The sequence below is a fragment of the Pelecanus crispus genome, chromosome 6 (genome assembly GCF_030463565.1).
Source record: "Pelecanus crispus isolate bPelCri1 chromosome 6, bPelCri1.pri, whole genome shotgun sequence".
Lineage (NCBI taxonomy): Eukaryota > Metazoa > Chordata > Aves > Pelecaniformes > Pelecanidae > Pelecanus > Pelecanus crispus.
The window spans coordinates 993,242-1,012,976 of record NC_134648.1 but is presented as its reverse complement, the minus strand read 5'-3'; the positions used below and the strand labels follow the sequence as shown (position 1 = coordinate 1,012,976).

Below are 19,735 nucleotides of genomic sequence, written 5' to 3'. Positions count from 1 at the left end.
GAAATAAGGGTAGCGCTGCCTGCCTCGCCGGGAGACGCGTCCATCGGATATCTGGACGTTCACTACGGGACGGGACCCACAAGCCTTTGCAAAGGAAACCCCGGCACGATGCGACGTCGCGGTGCTGCCCGCGGCGCCGGCCTCCGGGAGGTAATTAATAGCGGGAAATGCTGTAACGGTGGCACTTGAAACGGGGCGCCGTAGCGGATCGCACGGAGCCAAGCATCTCCTGTGGAAGCGAGGGGTGCGTTTGTGCGACTTGTTGCTATAGAGATGAGATGGCTTTTCCGTCAGAGCCTCCAGTGAGAGCAGTTAATCCATTTTTAAGAGGAAAGGATATTTAATAAAGGAAACAATTTAAACTGGATTTACAAGATACGCTGAATGGAAGCACCATTTATTCTGTGGCTTCGTATTTAATTTTAATATCTCTATAAACCTCTCCAGAGGGTTCTGCAAAAACAAGCTGGAGTTGGAGCGTGTTCGACCGCCCAGTAATTCTTAAAAGCAAATCAATTTTAACAATGCTGGGAAAAAAAGCCTGCATCTCAATGAATATTTTTTCCTCTCTCCGTAGCAGTAGGAACGCCGGAATATGTGTATTAGAAAACGGACAAACTGTTCCAACGGAGAGGGATTTTGGAAAGGATATGGAGCAAAAGCTGGGCAAAACAGGGTTGGGAGCGCCCGGTTTCAGCGGCAGCTGGTGCCCGCGTCCCCGCAAACTTTGTCCTCTGCGAGTTGTGCAAGACTTCGGAGGGGTTTACGATGCAGCACGAGAGCGAATGAGGCGACGCTTTGCACGCGGGTCCCGGGCCGTGCCTTCCCCGGGGTCTCTGCAAATCCCTGCGTGACTGCATCCCCCGGCACAGGGCTGCCTGCGTCTCCCCGGGCGGCTGCCTGGCTTTTGGCGGAACGCTGCGGATGCAGCGCGCGCCCATCGCAAAGCCTCCCGAGCGCGAAGCGGGGAGGGATTTTTTCGTGCTCTTCATTTGTTGATTTGCCTTTGCCCAACAGGGCAAGCACGTGCACGTGGTACTTGATAAGCAAGCCGGGAGAGCCAGGGTGAGGTAGCTGCTGTCTGGGTCCCAGCCGACTCTCGTGTAAAATTAATTTGCTCTTTTGGACGTCGGAGACGCATGTCACAAACCCCAGCGCAGGCGGTGCCGTGTTTTTCTGCGTAGCCTTCGCAGCAAGCTGGCAGAGCAAAGCCGAAAAGAAATTGGCCCCCGTGCACACATCTGTTAAACACCGGCCGCTTTGTTAGGAGGCGTTTTCTTCATTGCTCTGACTTTTCTCTGCACCCGCAAATACTATGGTTCATACTATAATTATTCCATCAATAATCCAGCTTTTATTCATAGCTCTGCTCGCTGTTATTCCCGTGCTGGTGTTGGAGCGAGGGTCCGGTGATCGCGCTGCTTCTCTGCCGGGATGAGGGATGGCAGATCTGGAGACGGCAGCACCCGGCAGCGTTTAGCACTTGATAGATGAAGAGGTTACGGAAACGCAGCAGGATTTCCCGCTAGGAAACGGTTTGTGGCTCTTCCCAGAGAGTTACTGCTTCACGCGCTGGGAACGTCGTGGTTTTGAGAGCATCGAATGCTCTGGGAAGAGCTGATAAGAAAACTTTCCTCCCTTCCCCTCCTGAAGGTAAATTCTCCCTATTCTGTGGCTGGGGCACAAGAGCAAATTCTCTGGATTTTCCCCTGTCCCTTGAACACATGGATTTTTCTTTCTTTTTTTACTATGTAGAGATTGAACAGCACAAATCGGGCCACGGAGGTGGTTCTGTTAGAAGCACGAGACATCTTTTTGGCAGCCCTTGAACCCTGATTTAAAAAGCAGAGCGCGGCGTCCTTTGCGATCTCGCGCTGGTCAGCAAGCGCAGCGCTGGCAGCGTTAGGGAGCTGCGGTTTGCGCTTTCGGGTGCCCCCTTGCCTTTACCTCAGACCTTTTTTTCCTCTTTTCCCTCGTACGCACAGGTATGACCCCCCCCAGGCAGGGGAACCAGCCGTCCTCTGCCATCGATGGGGCAGAGGATAGCGATTTCTCAAGGAGGGGACTCTAAATTGCTCAGAGCGAAGGTGATTTAGCAATTAAATGTTTTTCCTGTCGCAGGCTGGGGGATGTTTCTCCGTTACCACGCGCAGCCCCCTTCCGTACCGCAGCCGAAGTGCAGTGAATAAGCAGGGATGAATTCCTACCGCACTGTATAATTACAGTCTATAAAAAGGGAATTATATGGCATATTAGTGCCATTTATTTTACTGCATTAGCCATTTTCATGCATGCAAACGAGCATGGTTGGGTTTTGTTCTCGCCTCGCTGCGAGATGAAAGCTGGGATACCCTGTGGGAATGGATTTCCCAACGGGATCTCCCCGTCTCGGGAACACCCGGAGTCGCTTTAACGTCCACTGACGGTAACCCCGCAGACATGCGTGGGTCTGGAAACCGGGATCCAGAAGAGCAGCAGGGCTTGCGTGCACCCTGACCCTATTTCTAGGGACTTCATCCAGCCACAAGAAGAGACCGCTTGCGCCCAACTGATTTCCCCCCCCAATATTTGAGAAAGTTTACTTGTAATTTAACTTTCCTCCTTTGCAGAGGGTTTCATTAGAAATTGTGATCTAAGGAGGATGATTGCGGGCCTGGCTGGAGAATAAACCACTTTTCCGCTACCTGAAGGCCCTAGCGAGGGAGGTGCTGAGGATTCTGCATCCCAAAGCAACCGGTGGGGCAGCGCGGGGCTGCGGCGCTGGGAGCTGGCTCTGTCCCGGCTGTCCGGAGCAAGACGTCCCCGCCGGGCACGGTCCCTGGCAGGACCATTGCCGCGGGGAGAGGATTTCTTTGTTACGGGGTCAAATCCGCAGTCCTTAATCATCTAGTGTGAGAATTGCAACACCTGGGTCACATTCCTAGTTAGTTTTCTTCCAAAATCTGGAAAGAACGGACATTATTTATAGATGGGGGGGGGGGGGGGGAACCCTTTCCACTGCTTTTCTGGTGAAAGACTCATTCCTCTGTGGTAAGGAAGTAAGAAGAGGCAGATTTACTTATTTATTTTATTCCTCTTGATGTTTATTTTAAATTAATCCTGTTGGGACAGATGTCAGATTGGAATCCTCGCCCGAGTCGCTTCTGTTAGTTGATCTAATGAACAATGGCGCGTGTTTTATAATAATTCATTTTTCATGAGGGATGGAATTTGCTTATTCTTTTCTGTTTCCCTTTACCTAGATCCTGAGTTTCCTCCCGAATTTTCTTCTCTTCAATGCTCATTTTCAAAACCACCTTTATGCCGACATGTTTAAGGCTTGAAAGCATTGGAAACGTCTTTCCAAATATGCTGTATTTACAGAAACATGAAGACTAATCATACATGTTTATTCATTTAAACACAAAACCCAGAAAAACCCACCTTTGCTTGCAGCATCTCATTTTGGACCTAGATTTGCCCAGCGTCTCTTTGCAGGGCAGTGGTTTGCATTTGACCCTATGCTGACAGCAGCGGGGCTCTTCCCAGCGCACCCAGGATGTGTCCGGGATGCGCAGCCCCGGCCAGCCCAGGGCTTACTCGGTCCTCCGGGTCCAGCTGTTGGGATCGCTGCGGTGGAGACGGGGCTCTGCATTGCGAATATCCAGCTGTGGCTGCCATCTGGTGCTGGTTTTCTTCCTCACTTCAACGGCAACCCTCCCTGCCACCCCACGTAATACCGCGCCTATCGTGTGCGAAATCTCGGGGTTTGTTTTAGCGAGCGCGCTTCTGGCCTCGCCGATGCTGATCGTCGTCCAAGCGCTCGGTGAAAGCGTTGATTAATCAGCAGCGTCAGGCTGCAAGGAGATAACCCGCGTCTGCAAAGCACGCGGAGACCTGCACGGCGCAGGAGGAGCGCAGCGTGCTCTTAGCCAGCCGTCGCCGCGCAAGTCGGGACCTCCCGACTGCTCGTGGCAGGTACCTATCGCGACCTGCCCGCCTCGCTCCATCCCTGCCCGTCCCAGGCAATGGGGAGCAACAGGGGACAGGATGCGTTTTATTTCCTCGCCCAAACCCAACCCTTTCCCCCATGTCCGAAGCCTGGGTCCAAAAAGAAGCGCGTCTGAGAGGTGACCAAGGTGCTGTTTGCCATCGCTGGTGCGGCCAGAGGCTTTTGTAAGAAAGAGCGCCTGGGCGGGGGATTAATTTGGGAGGATACCCACGGAGCAAAGGGGCCTGTCACCCGGTGAGTTAACGGCGTTAAGAAATACTGCATTTAATGGATATGAGGCTTGGTGAAGCAGGTGGGCTGGGGGCTCATTTTGGTTTTTTCCTTAGTTTTTCAGGCAGCTGAATGGGCTCCCGCACGGGCAGCGTGCCTCCCGCTGTGCTCGGAGCATTCACACAGCCGCCCCGGGGGCTGCGCTCCTCCGATCAGGTGATGGCTCTTCTTGGAAGGTTGATCAGGTAACGGCTCTTCTTGGAAAGTTGATCAGGTAACGGCTCTTCTTGGAAGGTTGATCGGGTAATGGCTCTTCTTGGAAGGTTCGGCTGGGGTGACGAAAGGGTGCGGGGGGACGGTTGAGTAACACGTATGAGGTGATGCCCTGCCTAGACAATGCTGTTATTTAGGAGCCTGCCAGCCTGGACGCCACGCAGATGGCAGCCCCTCTGATGCCTGACTGTCCTCTCAAGGACATGTTCCGCCTTATTTCCAGCCAGAGCCTCTCTCTTTCAGCTTAGACCCGTTATAGAATCATAGAATTGTTTAGGTTGGAAAAGCCCTTTAAGATCATCCAGTCCAACCATTAACCTACACTACCAAGCCCACACTAAACCAATCAAGGGTAGACCAGACTGAACCATGGCCCAAAGTGCCACCTCTGCCCATTTTTTGAACACCTCCAGGGATGGGGACTCCCCCACCTCTCTGGGCAGCCTGTTCCAATGCCTGACTACCCTTTCCGTGAAGAAATTTTTCCTAATATCCAACCTAAACCTCCCCTGGTGCAGCTTGAGCCCATTTCCTCTCGTCCTGTCTTTCTTATTCCAGCATCCATCCACCACCAGCCTCCAACCTCCTCCCCAAACAAATTTCCTGGGGCAAAGCACGTAGTTTGCAGGCTATTTATCATTCCCTACGCATGGAAGGATACTGCAAATCTAAACAGGGCTGAGTCAAATGGGTAATTATCAGCCCCTTTCCACATACCCTTTTTTCTTGGTGTTGTGACGATGATTTCTGGTGTCAGAGATGAGATGCTGCAGGTTTTGGAGGCGTTGGAGCAGATTCAGTCCTCGTTCTGTTGCCTGTGAAATTAAGTGGGTCACAAAAACATTAGTCAGACAAATTCAAGCAATAAACACCAAAAACATTGGTGCTGCAGAGAGGTCACACTGGCAAGGCACCCAGGGCACGGTACAGTGACCTGGGCTTTGACTCGGTCCGTTTTGCTGGCAAGAAGTTGCCGTTTCTTATCCTGATGTTTGATTTTGCTTTGTTAAGGAATGTAAATAATTTATTTCTGCTCAGAGACATCAGACCCAGAAAAGCATGATTAGGAGCTGTGTAGTATTGCCCTTCCTTAACAGATATTTCTGCCTCTTAGCTGAAGTTTAGGAGGAATACTCGTAATGAAGGAGGAGTATTTCTAACCATCTATCACACTTGCATCAGTGAGAACAACATGTTTTCATAAGATGGTCAACCCTTCTGAAATTATTTTCTTGCTGGAATGTCTTGCCTAGCACAGTTACACTGGGTCTATACTGGATCGCTAATCCCATCCAGTCAACTATTTAGGACGGGGCAAAGCGTAAACCCTGCAGCAATTTGCATTTCCAGGGGTCGGTGCTGGCACTGCAGCATCCCTGCCCTGCATGGGAAGGCGGTTACTGCTCCCGCTCGCGCAGATCGCTGCGACTGCCCTGAACTTTCTGCATTATTTAAGCGTGCGAGGGGATAACGAGGCTGGTGGTGATCCCCAGAAAGGACCTGCGGGACTTGCAACCTGATTACAGCCCCGCAAGAGCTGTTTGGGAGCCTCGGGCAACTGCTGCTTGTAAAGAGTAGCAGGTACACCTAGAATGAGTTAAGAGACTTTGAGGCTCTCTTGCCGCACAGGTTTCATAGCTGCGTTGGATTTAACATGTGTTCGTATTGAAAACTGACGGTAAACCACAGCTGGCTGCCGACACCAGTGATGATCGATGTGTGCGCATCCAGTAGCCAGAGGTAGCCCTGGTCTGAAAGGCTTGAAAGGGATTAGAGCTTGGTCACTGGGTTTGTGGAGGATAAAGGGCAGAAAAAGGGAGTTGTGGTTGTTACTGACTTTTAAAGTTGAATTTGCTCAGCCTGGGAATGGTTTCTGCACGTTGACCAGGTCTTTTTTGGGAAGACCTGGGAGCAGCTGCCCGTGGCAGCACCAGGAAAGCTCTGACTCATGGAGGCACAGTTACCGAAACGCCGGCCCCGTTGTGCTGGCGCCTGCAGTATTTCTGAACTTTCTCTGACCTCCTGCCCAGCTGGAGCGTATTTGAGTGTGCAACGCTGGCTCCTATACGGCGTGTGTAGCCCTCGGGGGGAATGTATAGCCGTGCAGCTTCTGCCAGCCGTGCTGGCTGCCTTCCCCGCAGGCTCCTGGCAGCCTCCGCGCCTTGTCCCAAGCACAGACGTGCTGTCCTTGCGATCCCCAGGGACCTGGACGCGCTTCCTTTCTCCCTCCGTGCATCAGCATCCCACCCCTGTGCCGGGAAGCCGGGCAAAGCCACGGTGGGACGAGCTGTTACAGCTTTTACTGACCATGTAGGTCCGTGGCAGTTTTCTTTGCACGGAGGAACTGAAACTCCTGAAATGGCTCAGCTCAAAAGCAATTTCATAGTTATGCACAATGGAGCAGGCAGAAACAGAACTAAGCGCAGCTCAGTAAGGTCTTTGCAAGTTCAGCCAGCTGCATATCAATTAATTTGCAGTTGCAAGATAAGCAGATCCTTCGGCACTACATTTTCCTTGAAAATAGTGATTTTTGTTATGAGGGAGAGGGACCGAGCCTATCATAACAATCTCCTCTGAATTATTTAGTATATTCATCCAGCATGTTGGACTTTGTTTAAAAAGACTTTTTTTTTTTTTCTTTTCCCTAGAGATAAGAAACTCTGCCTTACGTTGTGAAATGGTTTCTGCGCTTATCCGCTTGGTTAAGAGGCTCTATTATCCTAAATCACTGGGTAATCTCTGGACACGCAACCACATCAGATCTCTGCTTCCTTTGCTTGTTTTACTTTTTGATCTGGAACTGCTCAGATCCATCCAAGGGAGTTCGTTTGCCTACGTTAGGAGTCGCTGTCCCGTTGCTTGTTTGGAAAGTTGGTGTCAGCTCAAGCTGTTGTTCTTGAAAGAAACCTCCTTTCTCTTGCTAAGCTTTTCAAGGGGCCTCATGCGTTCTTCCTTTTTGCAGTTTCTCAGACCAAAATAAATATCTGGTCTCAGCCACATGGCTAGCAGAGCCTTGGTAGGGCACGCGGCAGTGCTTGTGGTGACAATCGGTGTCCAACCTCGCTCCGAGCTGGGAGGACAGGGGTGTCCCTCAGTCCTTCTCTCCACCCCCTCTAGGAACTGGCACTTTCCTCCTTAGACCGGCATTTCTGATAGCCAAGGCTGAGTTCTGCAGCCTGCTTTAAACCTGAGTGTGCCCCGCGTGCATGCCGCTGAGAGACTAGCTCGGTGTGACGCATACAATGTTCTAACGCGTATAATAGCAATGCATTTCAACGTGGCTTTTCTGCTCCTGTGACTTAGCCGTGAGGAAAAGGCCTAGAGCTTATTTGATACCAGCTGGTCGTTACTATGGTGCTCTTAAGGCAAAGGCAAATGTTGGGGTTTGAAAGCATCTTGAAAAGTGCTCTGAGTTACAAAAATCCTCCTTACATACCTGTAAGAAGTAATTGTGGGGGGAAGAGGCTGCTGCTGCAGCCCCAGGTAGACGAGGATCGCTCTGAGATCTGGCAAAGCATCTCCACGGGCAGGGCTGGGCGGGTTTCCCGTGCCCCGTGGAGCTGCGTGTGCCCAGGGGATGCAAACAATTTGCTGTCACTTGGGGTTGGTGAATGGGTCTCTCTCTTCTGCACCATTTAAAGGGACTTTAGGATTCCTGTGGATGAAAGGTACACTGTAAGTGCCCACCATGATTTAGAATCATAGAATCATGGAATGCTTTGGGTGGGAAGGGCCCTTCAGAGCCCATCCAGCCCAGCCCCTGCAGTGCCAGGGACAGCTTTAACCAGCCCAGGGTGCTCAGAGCCCCGTCCAACCTGGCCTGGGATGGTGCCAGGGATGGGGCCTCCACCGCCTCTCTGGGCAACCTGTGCCAGTGCCTCACCACCCTCAGTGTAAAACATTTCTTCCTTATATCCAGTCTAAATCTATTCTTTAGTTTAAATCCATTATTCCTTGTCCTGTGACAACAGCCCTTGCTAAAAAGATTGCCCCCATCCTTCCTATCAGCCCCCTTTCAGCACTGAAAGTACTGATTTACCCGTACATGGTAACGCCAGCTGGGTTTGGTTCATCTCCTGGCCGTGCTGCAAAGCCCGCCTGTCTTCCCAGGCACTCGCGGTGGGGGTAGACCCAGAACGTAGCTCTGCGCTGTGTTACAAGTGCTGCTGGGGTGGGGGGACAAACAGCGACGTGCGCTGCACGCGCCGTCCGCGTTACGGGAGGCGTGGATTTTTACAGCTGCTGCGGATGTGTTTTTAAGTGTGGAAAAGCAAAGGGACAGGCTCTTAAATTTCACCTTCGAGTAAGTTGGTATGCTTTCTTTCAGACCACGTCAAAGGCAGCTTCTTAACGCGATGCTCTACGTGCGCTGGCAAGCTCCAGCGATAACATCAGTTTGCTGTGGCTAGTCATTACGTGCCAGTCTGGGCTCGGCAGCCGGATGATGACTACTGCAGAAATACCTGCCGCAGAGAAACAAGCATCAAAGTCTGTCCAGAGTGCACCAGCGCAGCGAGTCAGCAGATCCGTCAGATGAAACAGCACATCTGCAAGCCTCTTCCTTCCCAGGCTCGCGAGGTGCTCATTGGGTTCAGCGAGACGCTCGCAGATGCTGTCATCGCCGGGCCTTCTGCTTCCACGCGCGTCTCCTGCGCGGTTCCTGTAGCCGAACGTCTGAACGCGTATGTAGTCAGCCAAAACAAGGGGGGATTTGCCTTTAGCTATTTGGAGTAAAGTGACAAATGGTGGGGCTTGGAAGCGCCTCGAAAAGGGCTCTGAATTATACAGATCCTCCTCGTGTATCCGTACAAAAGAAATAAACACTTCCATCGCTTGTGGTTTGTAATACAAACTTGTAGGCAAACCACAGTAGCCTAAAGTTGGGTTTCCTCAGTGACATTTTATTTTCTAAATGTCCCTTTCCCGAAGGAACGGATCTGTGCGTGACATATATTCCTGTGGTTTTGCACACTCCAAACATGAGGCTTCTTTTAACTTCTTTGAAAATCAAACTAATCAACATCCAGAGTGAGCAATAGGCATGTTCGGCATAACCGCAGTTAATTTTCTTCAGTGACGTGGGGTTTAGCCTTGCAAACGATCAGAACAGCCCCTGAACCCTGTATTTGCTTGGCTGTGTTGTTTCTGTAGAGACTTTGCATCCTACCAGATACCTGTGCTATTCAGACCAGTCCTTAAATCAAAGTTCCCTTGCATACCTAGGAGAAAAATAAACCCACTGACATCGTGGGCAGTCTTCTGTTTTTAGCAGTCTGGAATATATTCTTCAGAACCATGCTGTTATCGTATGTAACTACTCTAGACCTATAGATATTAGGGGTGAATAGAAACAAAAAAGGACAAGCCGTGCCCGATTAACATGCCTTCTAAGAAATAAAAATTTCCCTTGGTCGCTTTGGCGCTAGGATTAGTGCCTGTACTGGAGTTTACTGTAAGCAGAGTCTTTTTTCTGTAAGACGAGGGCTCTCCAAGGAGGCCTGATTCTTGTCTTGGTGCCACGGATTATATACATTGGTGCAGCTTCAGTTTACACCGGTGTTGAGATCAAGATCAGATCCTGGACCTGGCCTCTGAAATCGGAGCAGGAATCTGATAACACTACAGAGTGCGCAGATTTACAGCTGTGCTGCTGGTGGCAGAGTAGAATACACCATCTCTTCCTAGAGCTAATGCTGTATTTACATCAAAATAAACCGGTAAAATGTAAAATAATCTAGCTTCAGGCTCTCGCACTTCACTATAAATGCTTCATCTGCCTTGGCTGACAAAATGCTCTTGGCTTTCGATCAAAGAAAACTAAGTGGAAGCTGTTTTTTCTCTTGATGTCAAGAAAGCTTTTGACAGAGAGTCCCTGCAAGACTAGTTAAGGCGCACAAGCCCCGTGGTACGCTCTGAAAACGCACGGAAGAAAAATACGCGGAACAACGCCAGTATGAAATTATGTCTGCTCCGGAATAGGGCTGTATGTAGAAATGGCATCCTTACGGCTGCCTTAATGCTAAGAGCTGCCTGCGAGGCTGTTAATGAGCAGCTCGTTGCTACTTTGGCCGGTCAAAGCCTCAGCATCAAGCGGTTTGCCTTGAGCCAAGCCCGTGTTAGAACGTCAGCGGGGTAATTGGAAGAAGGCGGTTTGGGGGAAATGCCTGCGAAGTTTTAGAAATCCTGTCCTTTGGCTTTCAGGTGGTGGCACGGCCGTCTCGGCCCGGCCTCGGCGTCGCTCCATGCGCGGCTCACCAGGTACCTCGCATCTCTTTCTCCTCTGGGCTGCTAGAACTGGGCGGTAATAAAGCGTGGCACAACTACTGATGAAGGCCAGCTTGGTCTAGCGATGCCAGAACACGCTACGGCCATTTAATTAAAGCCTGGGTCGCTGCGCAGAGCCGTGGAAGGGCTAAATAGGGGCTGGGAAGCAGCGGGCTTGTCGAAAGCGGCTCGGAGCGAACGCTGGTGGGTTTGATTTTTACCTACATTTCAAATATCTTTTTTTTTTTTTTTTTTTTTTTTTGGAGAGAGGAGCGCGGGGTGTTGCCTGGGCAGCTGGTCATGGCGGTGATGCTGGCACCTGACGGGACGGGTGCTGCCGGGTGACCCAAAGCCCCCCGGGGCTGCTGGAGCCCGGCCCTGCTTTGGGCTGAGGGGGGCCCGGGGCCCGGCCCTGCTTTGGGCTGAGGGGGGCCCGGGGCCCGGCCCTGCTTTGGGCTGAGGGGGGCCCAGAGCCTGGCCCTGCTTTGGGCTGAGGGGGGCCCAGAGCCCGGCCCTGCTTTGGGCTGAGGGGGGCCCGGGGCCTGACCACACTTTGGGCTGGCCAGAGCCTGAGGGGGGCCTGGGGCCCGACCCCACTTTGGGCTGAGGGGGGCCTGAAGGGGGCCCAAAGCCCAACCCCGCTTTGGGCTGAGGGGGGCCCGGGGCCCGGCCCTGCTTTGGGCTGAGGGGGGCCCAGGGCCCGGCCCCGCTTTGGGCTGAGGGGGGCCCGGAGCCCGACCCTGCTTTGGGCTGAGGGGGGCCCAGAGCCCGACCCCACTTTGGGCTGAGGGGGGCCTGAAGGGGGCCCAAAGCCCAACCCTGCTTTGGGCTGAGGGGGGCCCAGAGCCCGACCCCACTTTGGGCTGAGGGGGGCCCGGAGCCCGGCCCCGCTTTGGGCTGAGGGGGGCCCGGAGCCCGGCCCCGCTTTGGGCTGAGGGGGGCCCGGGGCCTGGCCCCGCTTTGGGCTGAGGGGGGCCCAGAGCCCGGCCCTGCTTTGGGCTGAGGGGGGCCCAGAGCCCGGCCCTGCTTTGGGCTGAGGGGGGCCCGGGGCCTGACCACACTTTGGGCTGGCTGCTGCCCGAGGGGACCCAGGGCCTGACCCCGCTTTGGGCTAGCCAGAGCCCCTGGGGGGCTTGGGGCCCGACCCCACTTTGGGCTGAGGGGGGCCCGGAGCGCAGCCCCGCTTTGGGCTGGCCAGAGCCCGAGGGGGGCCTGGAGCCCGACCCCGCTTTGGGCTGGCTGCTGCCCGAGGGGGGCCCGGAGTGTGACCCCGCTTTGGGCTGAGTGGGGCTCAGAGCCCGACCCCGCTTTGGGCTGAGGGGGGCCCGGGCCCGGACCCCGACCCCGCTTTGGGCTGGCCAGAGCCCGAGGGGGCCCAGGGCCCAACCCCACTTTGGGCTGAGGGGGGCCCGGGCCGCTCCCCGGCCCCACCGCTCCCCTTCCCGGGGCCGTCCCTGCGCCGGCGGGGCGGCGAGCGGCGGGGCGGGGCCGCCGCGAAATGGCCGCCGCCGCTGCCCCGCCTCGGCCCCCGTCCCCGCCTCGGCCCCCGTCTCCGCGCCCCGTCCCCGGCGCAGCCCCCGCCCTGCCTTCCCGGCGTGCGGCGCGGCGCTGAGGTGGCAGCGGCCCGAGCCCGCCGAGGCCATGTTGCCCCGGGCCCCCTGCCCCGGCGAGGGGCGGCGGGCGGCCGCCTCGGGCCGCAGCAGGGCCCGCCCGCGGGGCGCCGGCGGTGGCACCGTGCTGCTGCCCTCCATGCTGATGTTCGGCGTCATCCTGGCCTCCAGCGGGCTGCTCCTCATGATCGAGAAGGGCATCCTGGCCGAGGTGAAGCCCCTGCAGCCGGCGGCCGGGCTGCTGCCCCGGCGGGGCGGTGGCGAGGAGGCCCCCGGCGACCTGGACTACGAGGTGCTGCGGGACATCCGCAACCGCACCATCCGCGCCGTCTGCGGGCAGCGGGCCATGCCGCGCAGCGTCTGGGCGCTGCCGGCCGGCCAGCGGCGCACAGTCCTCCGGCATCTCCTGGTGAGCGACAAGTACCGCTTCTTGTACTGCTACGTGCCCAAGGTGGCCTGCTCCAACTGGAAGCGCGTCCTGAAGGTGCTGGACGGGGTGCTGGAGAGCGTCGACGTCAAGCTGAAGATGGACCACAAGAACGACCTGGTGTTCCTGGCGGACATGAAGCCGGACGAGATCAGCTACCGCCTGAAGAACTACTACAAGTTCATCTTCGTGCGGAACCCCGTGGAGAGGCTGCTGTCGGCCTACAGGAATAAATTCGGGGAGATCAAGGAGTACCAGCAGAAGTACGGGGTGGAGATCATCAGGCGGTATCGGAAGAACGGGGGGAATTCGGCGGGCGACGACGTGACCTTTGCCGAGTTTCTCCAGTACCTGCTGGACGAGGAGGTGGAGAGGATGAACGAGCACTGGATGCCCATCTACAACCTGTGCCAGCCCTGCGCCGTGAGGTACGACTTCATCGGCTCCTACGAGCGGCTGCACGCGGACGCCAACTACGTCCTCGAGCGGGTCCAGTCGCCCTCCTACGTCCGCTTCCCCGAACGGCAGTCCTGGTACAAGCCCGTGACGGCAGAGACGCTCCATTACTACCTGTGCAACACCCAACGCCGGCTGCTAAAAGAGCTGTTAACAAAATACATCCTGGATTTCTCCCTCTTTGCCTACCCCCTCCCCAACATAACCAGCAAATTCTGCAGGCAATGAGTTCTTCGCTTCGGGATCGGGTGTGAATTTTGCCTACACTGCAAGGATTTGCTAATGCAGCTGTTGCTGCAGGGCCTGTGAAATACGCTCTTCTATGCATTCTTTCCTAATTTTATACTTTTCAAACACAAAATATTATATATTGCCTTTGCTATGAGAATACTTTTTGTGTTGTTCTGATTTTTAACCTGTACATATGCCGCTGACTTGAGCACAGTAGCTTTTGTATATCTATTTTGTGTTAAATACTTTTTTACAGCATGACACGGAAAACATCTGTAAGGAAATCGAGAAATGGATATATTTTAACTATTTTTTTTCCTCCTTTTTTGTGTTTTGTGCTAAATAGTACGTGGCTGAATCGAAATCATAATATAGCGGTTGATACGCTAATAACAAGATAGTAGTCGATTCGCTAAAAATTAGCGCTGTTAAAACTGGTCCTGGATTAGACAGGAGGTCGCTTTGGGGCTAGGAGTTGGAGAAAAGGCTTTTGTAAAGTAGGCCCCATTTATCCTTTATTTTCTCATCTGTAGATAGTGGTTAAATGAGGCTGGTCTTTTTCTGGTTTTGAATTGCAGTAGTACCTCTGTCTTTAATTATTATTATTATTTATTATTATTATTATTTACTATTGAAACAAAACTGGTGATAATATTTAATTTTATGTGATTTTAAGATTTGGAGGCACCAGCTGTGTACCCGGCGTAACATATCGGCTGCAATATCAGGGCGTAACAACTTGCTCTTTTCTCTCTCTGAATCAAAGCAATGCAGACTTCTGAGAAGATCAAAAACTGTCCTGGTTCTTGGGACAGACAGCAACAAACCCCCGCCCCCGCAGCGTGCCAGCTCGCAGCCTCGCTGGGTGCCTGCGTGCCCACGGGCGTGCAAACCACGGCGGAAAAATATTTTTTCCGTCCGTGTTTGAAACAATAGCGATTTGAGGATTAGTTCTCCCTTTTTGTAGCTGCTTGTGTTTAATTATGGCCGTTAAATTGTAAAAGGTTGGGAGATAATGTAGAACGCTGTTCCTGGGAGGCTGTGTCCTCATTTCTAATAAAGTTTTCCTCTGAATTAGTCTGTTGCTTAGTGCTTTTCCTTCGACGTTAGTGTTTATTTGCATTCTTGGAGAGGCCTCCTGCCCCTCTGCTAAGCCGCGGTGTGGAAGTATGATGAATAGGCAGTTCCTGCCTTGATTAATTTGTGTTCTAAGTGCCAGAGCTGCGGTCGCAAGTGGAGAAAGAAACTCATCCGAGACGATTATGCGACACGGGCAATTGGATGAAAAGCAGCAGTCAGCAGCAAAATAGGCGCCTAATTGCTGTGGAGTTGATACAAAGCAGTGGGGATGGATTATAGGTGCTGCGGGGAGCTGGTGGTTTCCTGGGATTAATCTCCCAAAAAGGGGGAAGGAAAATTAAGGTGTTTTCTTTAGGATTTGTGAAATTGTCTGAAAGGAAGGCACGGAGCCACATCCGAGCAAACTCAAAGCGGTGGGATGAAAAATCCTACCTAGGGCGTGACTTAAGTAACTTAATAGATTTGTTGTATCTATAAACTGCCGGCGAAATCACCGTCTCCCTCTGCTGAAGTCAGTAGCCAAGCGCAGTTTGGAGTTGAGTGATTTTTGCCTGTGGTAACGGGGTCGGGGCTGGGCCCGAGAGCGATGGCTGGTGCGTTCGTGGTCTTTGGCTCCTGGCTGCGTCCTCCCCTCTGCAGCCGCCCACCCTGTACAAAAAACGGCTTCGAAATCAGCTTTGCTCTCCTTGTGCCCGGCCTGAAACCTGCAAAATTTCTGTCTGTCCCCAGCGATTTTGGTGACAACGCAGCAATGTTCGGTGCCTGGTGCTGGAAGAGCTGGAGATGTGTCTTGTTTTCCAGCCGAAGGCACCAGATACCAGCTGGGAATCTGATTTTATTTTGTAAAACAGATGCCGATGGTGGGGTGGTCTGAGTTTTAATTAAGCCTGACCTCCAGGTCTCTCTAACTAGGAATAAGCTGGTTAGACTTTACTATCTTTGTCTGCTTCTGTGAAGCCGAGGGAACGTTTCCCGCTTGTTTGGCAATTGGGTTTTTAATTAAATGTTTATTTCTCAGTAGTTTTAAAGGTTTGTGCCGCTTGTTTGTTTATCTGCTGCAGCTTCTGTTCTCTATATTAAATCTTTTGTCGCCTTAATCTAATTTATTGCACACAGAAGGATTTTGCTTTGCTTTGACTGTCTCTCGCTCCTTCGCTGGCTATCATTGATCACCTTTTCCTCTTTAAATAAAAGCAAATGGCCTCCCCCCTGCTTGTACCCTCCCGTAACGAGGGTTTTAATGCAGGCAAAACCTCGTCGCTTGGGCAGAAGTCTGCCCCATACCTGGCAAAAATGTACGGAGCGTGGAAAAGTCTGCCAAAAACTGAAGCGGGGGGGGCATTTTGTCATGTGCCTGTAAACCTTATTTCTCTTACTTGATCGAGGTTACGGCCTACCTTTGGTTTCCTTATCTCCCTGCTGCAAGTCAGCAAGTACAAAAAATCAATTAGGTTTCCATTAGCGGTACTTCATTTTATCCGTGGCCAATAATACAATTTCCTGAGAATATTCTTTTTTTCTTCCTGCTTGGCCAAAAGCTATCACCCTCAGCAGCTGGGTCATTTCTTTCTTTTGTCAGGTGTTTCTCTGGTGTGGAATAAATCAGGAGCGAATGCCACTGCTGACAGCAGCCGCTGGAGGGGAGAGACGCGGAGCAGGACCTGGAGAGCGGGAAGGGGGTAGCGTCTGCGAACCCAGGGAGGAGCGGATTTCAGAGCGGCTCAAGTCCCAGCGAGGAGGAAACCATAACGTTACAAACTGGTTTGGTTTAATCAAAATGTTTAGCGTTTCTGCTTTCTGATCTGTCCAGTTTGGCAGCTCCTTTTTTCCGTCTTTCCGTCTCCACGCTCTCTGCAGTCACCCAGTGGAATAAAAAGCTGATCTTTTCTCTTTTGAATTATTTTATTAAGCCTCAACACTGTACTGAATGCCCCCAACTCCCCCAAGTAAACAGTGTAAGGTTTTGGCATTGGGGTTTTGTCACTGCGTTTCCCTCGCTTGCTTTTTCTAATTTCGTGTCGATAAATCCTAGCCCTGGCCCTGCCGTTCTCATGTTTTCCCTGTAGAAGCGTGCCTGGATACGTGGAGACACTCCAGCACTTTCATCCCACCTCGTTATATGGAGAACTTCTGATTCCCTCTAAACTACCACAATGTTATTTTGTTTTAATTTGTCGTTATTTCCTGCTTACCGAAAAACAAACAAAAAAAGGAGTGTTTTACGTTGCTCCTGAATTTTGCAATTTATGTGCACGTCTTTATTCCTCCTTCCCTGGTAACCCTCAGAGCTGCTAATCCATTTCCACCAAAGCCGAGAGCAGAATTTATTTTACTGCATCCTTTCATTGCATCATTTCATTATCCCTGGAAGCGTTCAAAAAACAGGTAGATGTGGCACTTGGGGACATGGTTTAGTCTGGTCTACCCTTGATTGGTTCAGAGTGGACTTGGTAGTGTAGGTTAATGGTTGGACTGGATGATCTTAAAGGGCTTTTCCAACCTAAATGATTCTATGATTCTATGATTGCTCGCAGCAATTTTTAACGCGGTGTTGCAGAAAGGAGTCGAGCGCTTTGCTCTCGTCATGCGAGTGCCGGTGCTGAACGGGGACCTGATGATTTCTCTTTCCCTTGAGTCGGCGCCTGCGCGATGTCCGGCGCCGCGTGCCCTTGCCCGCCGTGATGTGGAGCGATGCTTTTTGCGCAGCGGTCCCTTGAGTCCCGCAGATGCTGAAGCTGTCCTCTGCTAATATTTTTCTACCGTGGAAGAAATCCACCTCATGGCCATGTGCATCACCCGGAGGTGACTGAGGCACTTAACGTTGATTTTATCCTAGTGCTTGGCTGTGAGCGGCAGGGAAACTTCCAAGGTGTTGTACAGGTGCTTTAATGGCTTGTTTAGGAAATGCAGCAATCGGAGAAGGCAACGGATGAGGAGTCTGGCAGGGAAAAATCTCCCCCGTAAGGTCACGTTGCGAAATAGCTGGCTCATGATGTGGTTAATTTGCAGGCGGAGAGGCACGCTCGGTGCACGCTCGGTCCCGGGCTGCTCGCTGGCAGCAGCTGTGCCTAGCTCCAGGCAGGAGTACCTTTCTATATTGTATGATATTATTTTATGTATATTATAAGCAATACATAGATTTAACAATGTGAGGTTTTGTGCTGCGGAGCGGACAGGGGCATAAAATCCTTTTTCTCAGGGACCTAGTGGTCCAGCACCAGAAGGTAACAGCCCATCGCCGCTCACGTAGCGTCTTCCACCCTGTCCTGTGTGTCCGTGTCTGTCCAGTCTGCCGACATCTCTTTTTACCGAAAGGAAAAAAGACCCAACGATGTTTTCCGAAGCCAATTACCAGCTTCCTAAATTGTTGTAACTCACCGTTACAGGATGCCATCGCAAAGAATTCCCTATTTATACAGGCGTGCTTTTATACTGTGCTAATTTCTATGATATATGTCTGCTTTAGAAGTTCATTAGTCAGATGGTTTGTCTACATACAAACATAAACCAGTGCATTCTTGCCCCACACAAAGAACTAAAAATAGGCAATTGCAACCTGTCATGATTTTTTTTTTTTTTTACATTAATTTCCTAGGTTATTTCTCACAGTTCATCTGTTGTAGCCAAGATTGATTTACTTGCTCATGGAAAAGTCTGGTTAAGGTGATCCTCCTGTGAAATAAGGCTCGTGCATTCAGTTGCTTAACGACCAGTGGGAAAGACCTCGATTTCCGCGAGTTTGGGAGTGCTGTAGCGCTGAGCGCTTCCATCAGGAATATCACTGGCGTGCGGGAAAACCTGGGCGCATGGGAGGGAAGGTCCCTGTTTCCCAGGGGATAAGCAGGGTATAGGGCCTTTTCTGAGACACGTGGGAAATCGATCCCTGTCCTGTTGTTTAAATAATTGCAGCGAACGTGTTTCATGCCTTCAGCACTGCGCTTGGACTGCAGCGGTGGAGAAGAGGAGAGCCATTTGATTTTTGGCATTCGGAGCTGCTGGTTTGGTATTCCCCTTTGGACGAGGGAGGGGGCCAGGTCAGGATCCTTTGCTGTTTCAAAAATCTCGTTTCACGTGTCATCTTCTTGACCGATTCCCATGTTGTTATGCCCGCAAAGCCTCATTTCAGCATACCCAAAACCCAAGCAGTTGGCTTTTTGCGGCGCAGCGCTGGGAATGGGCATTGAAGCTCAGTGGTTTCCCAGCACGCAGGAGAAATGGCTGTAACCTGGATGATTTGGGAGGGTGCATCGGCCGCCGGCAGCAGAGCCAGCTCTGGTAATGAGGAGCGCTCGCTGAGCTAAAATTTGCCATCCGCAACCTGGTGTCTCTGAATTCCTAAACGGGGTCGTTGCAGTCAACTGCTCGCAGAAAGAAAAGGGTTTTAAACACATTCCCTCTGGCCTCCACGCTGAGCTCCAGTGCATATGTCAGATTTTTCTTCTTTTCTGTGGGCTTTTTCCTAGTGCTTTTGCAGAAATAACTAACTTCCTTGCCAGGCACTGGTGCTGAAGTAAATGCATTAAGGCTGCCAGTCGCCTCGCTGGCTGGTAGCTGTGACCCCGTATCTAACAGGAGCAAAGCTTTCCGAAACAGGGCGGGAGTAGGCAGTGCCATGGATGGCTGCACAAGGCGTAAAACCAGCTTTGCTTCTGCTCCTCTTTGTTTTCAGCTTGCTTTGTGGCAGAGGAGAATCACCGCAGACCGTTGCCTCTTGCTTTCAGCTGGATTTCTTTTTCACGCAGAAGCGTGAGCATCCTTGGGACGTTTCTTTCGTTGCAGGCAGGATTTTGAAAGAGCCGGAAGAAAATCTCTCTAATGGATCAGGTGCGTATAACAAGGCTGAGATATTCTGGTGAAGCCAGTACTCCGTCCGTACCTGCTCGGGGCTTATCAATAGTGTCTTCTTACTGAGGCTCTGAGCTGTGCTGAAAGAGCTCCCTATAATCGGCGACTCCCACATAGTTTTTGAGGACTCACACCTATACTTTCTTGGGGAAGGGGTTGCCTGTGGTTTTAGAGGTGCTTATTCAATTGCACACACTGTTTGGGAGCAGAGGCCGGAGCTCAGGTCAACCTGAGCAGGACAATTTTCCCAAGATTTTGGTTCCAGATGGAGGAAACTTCATGAGAGGAGTCCTTCAATGAGATTTTTTTTTTGCCCTTCGGGTGCTTCTGAGCAGATGATGGAAACAG

General features: G+C 52.0%; 1 protein-coding gene across 1 annotated transcript; it reads left to right on the top strand.

The window, feature by feature from the left end:
- Positions 1-12,379: 12,379 nt before the first annotated feature.
- On the top strand, positions 12,380-13,497 carry CHST14 (carbohydrate sulfotransferase 14). Its single transcript, XM_075713000.1, has one exon. The coding sequence runs from the start codon at positions 12,380-12,382 to the stop codon at positions 13,457-13,459; it is 1,080 nt and encodes a 359-aa protein (XP_075569115.1). The 3' UTR covers positions 13,460-13,497.
- Positions 13,498-19,735: the final 6,238 nt, after the last annotated feature.

Bases quoted from the DNA above. Each gene is read 5' to 3' on its own strand.
- CHST14 (XM_075713000.1), top strand. From the start codon at position 12,380: ATGTTGCCCCGGGCCCCCTGCCCCGGCGAGGGGCGGCGGGCGGCCGCC.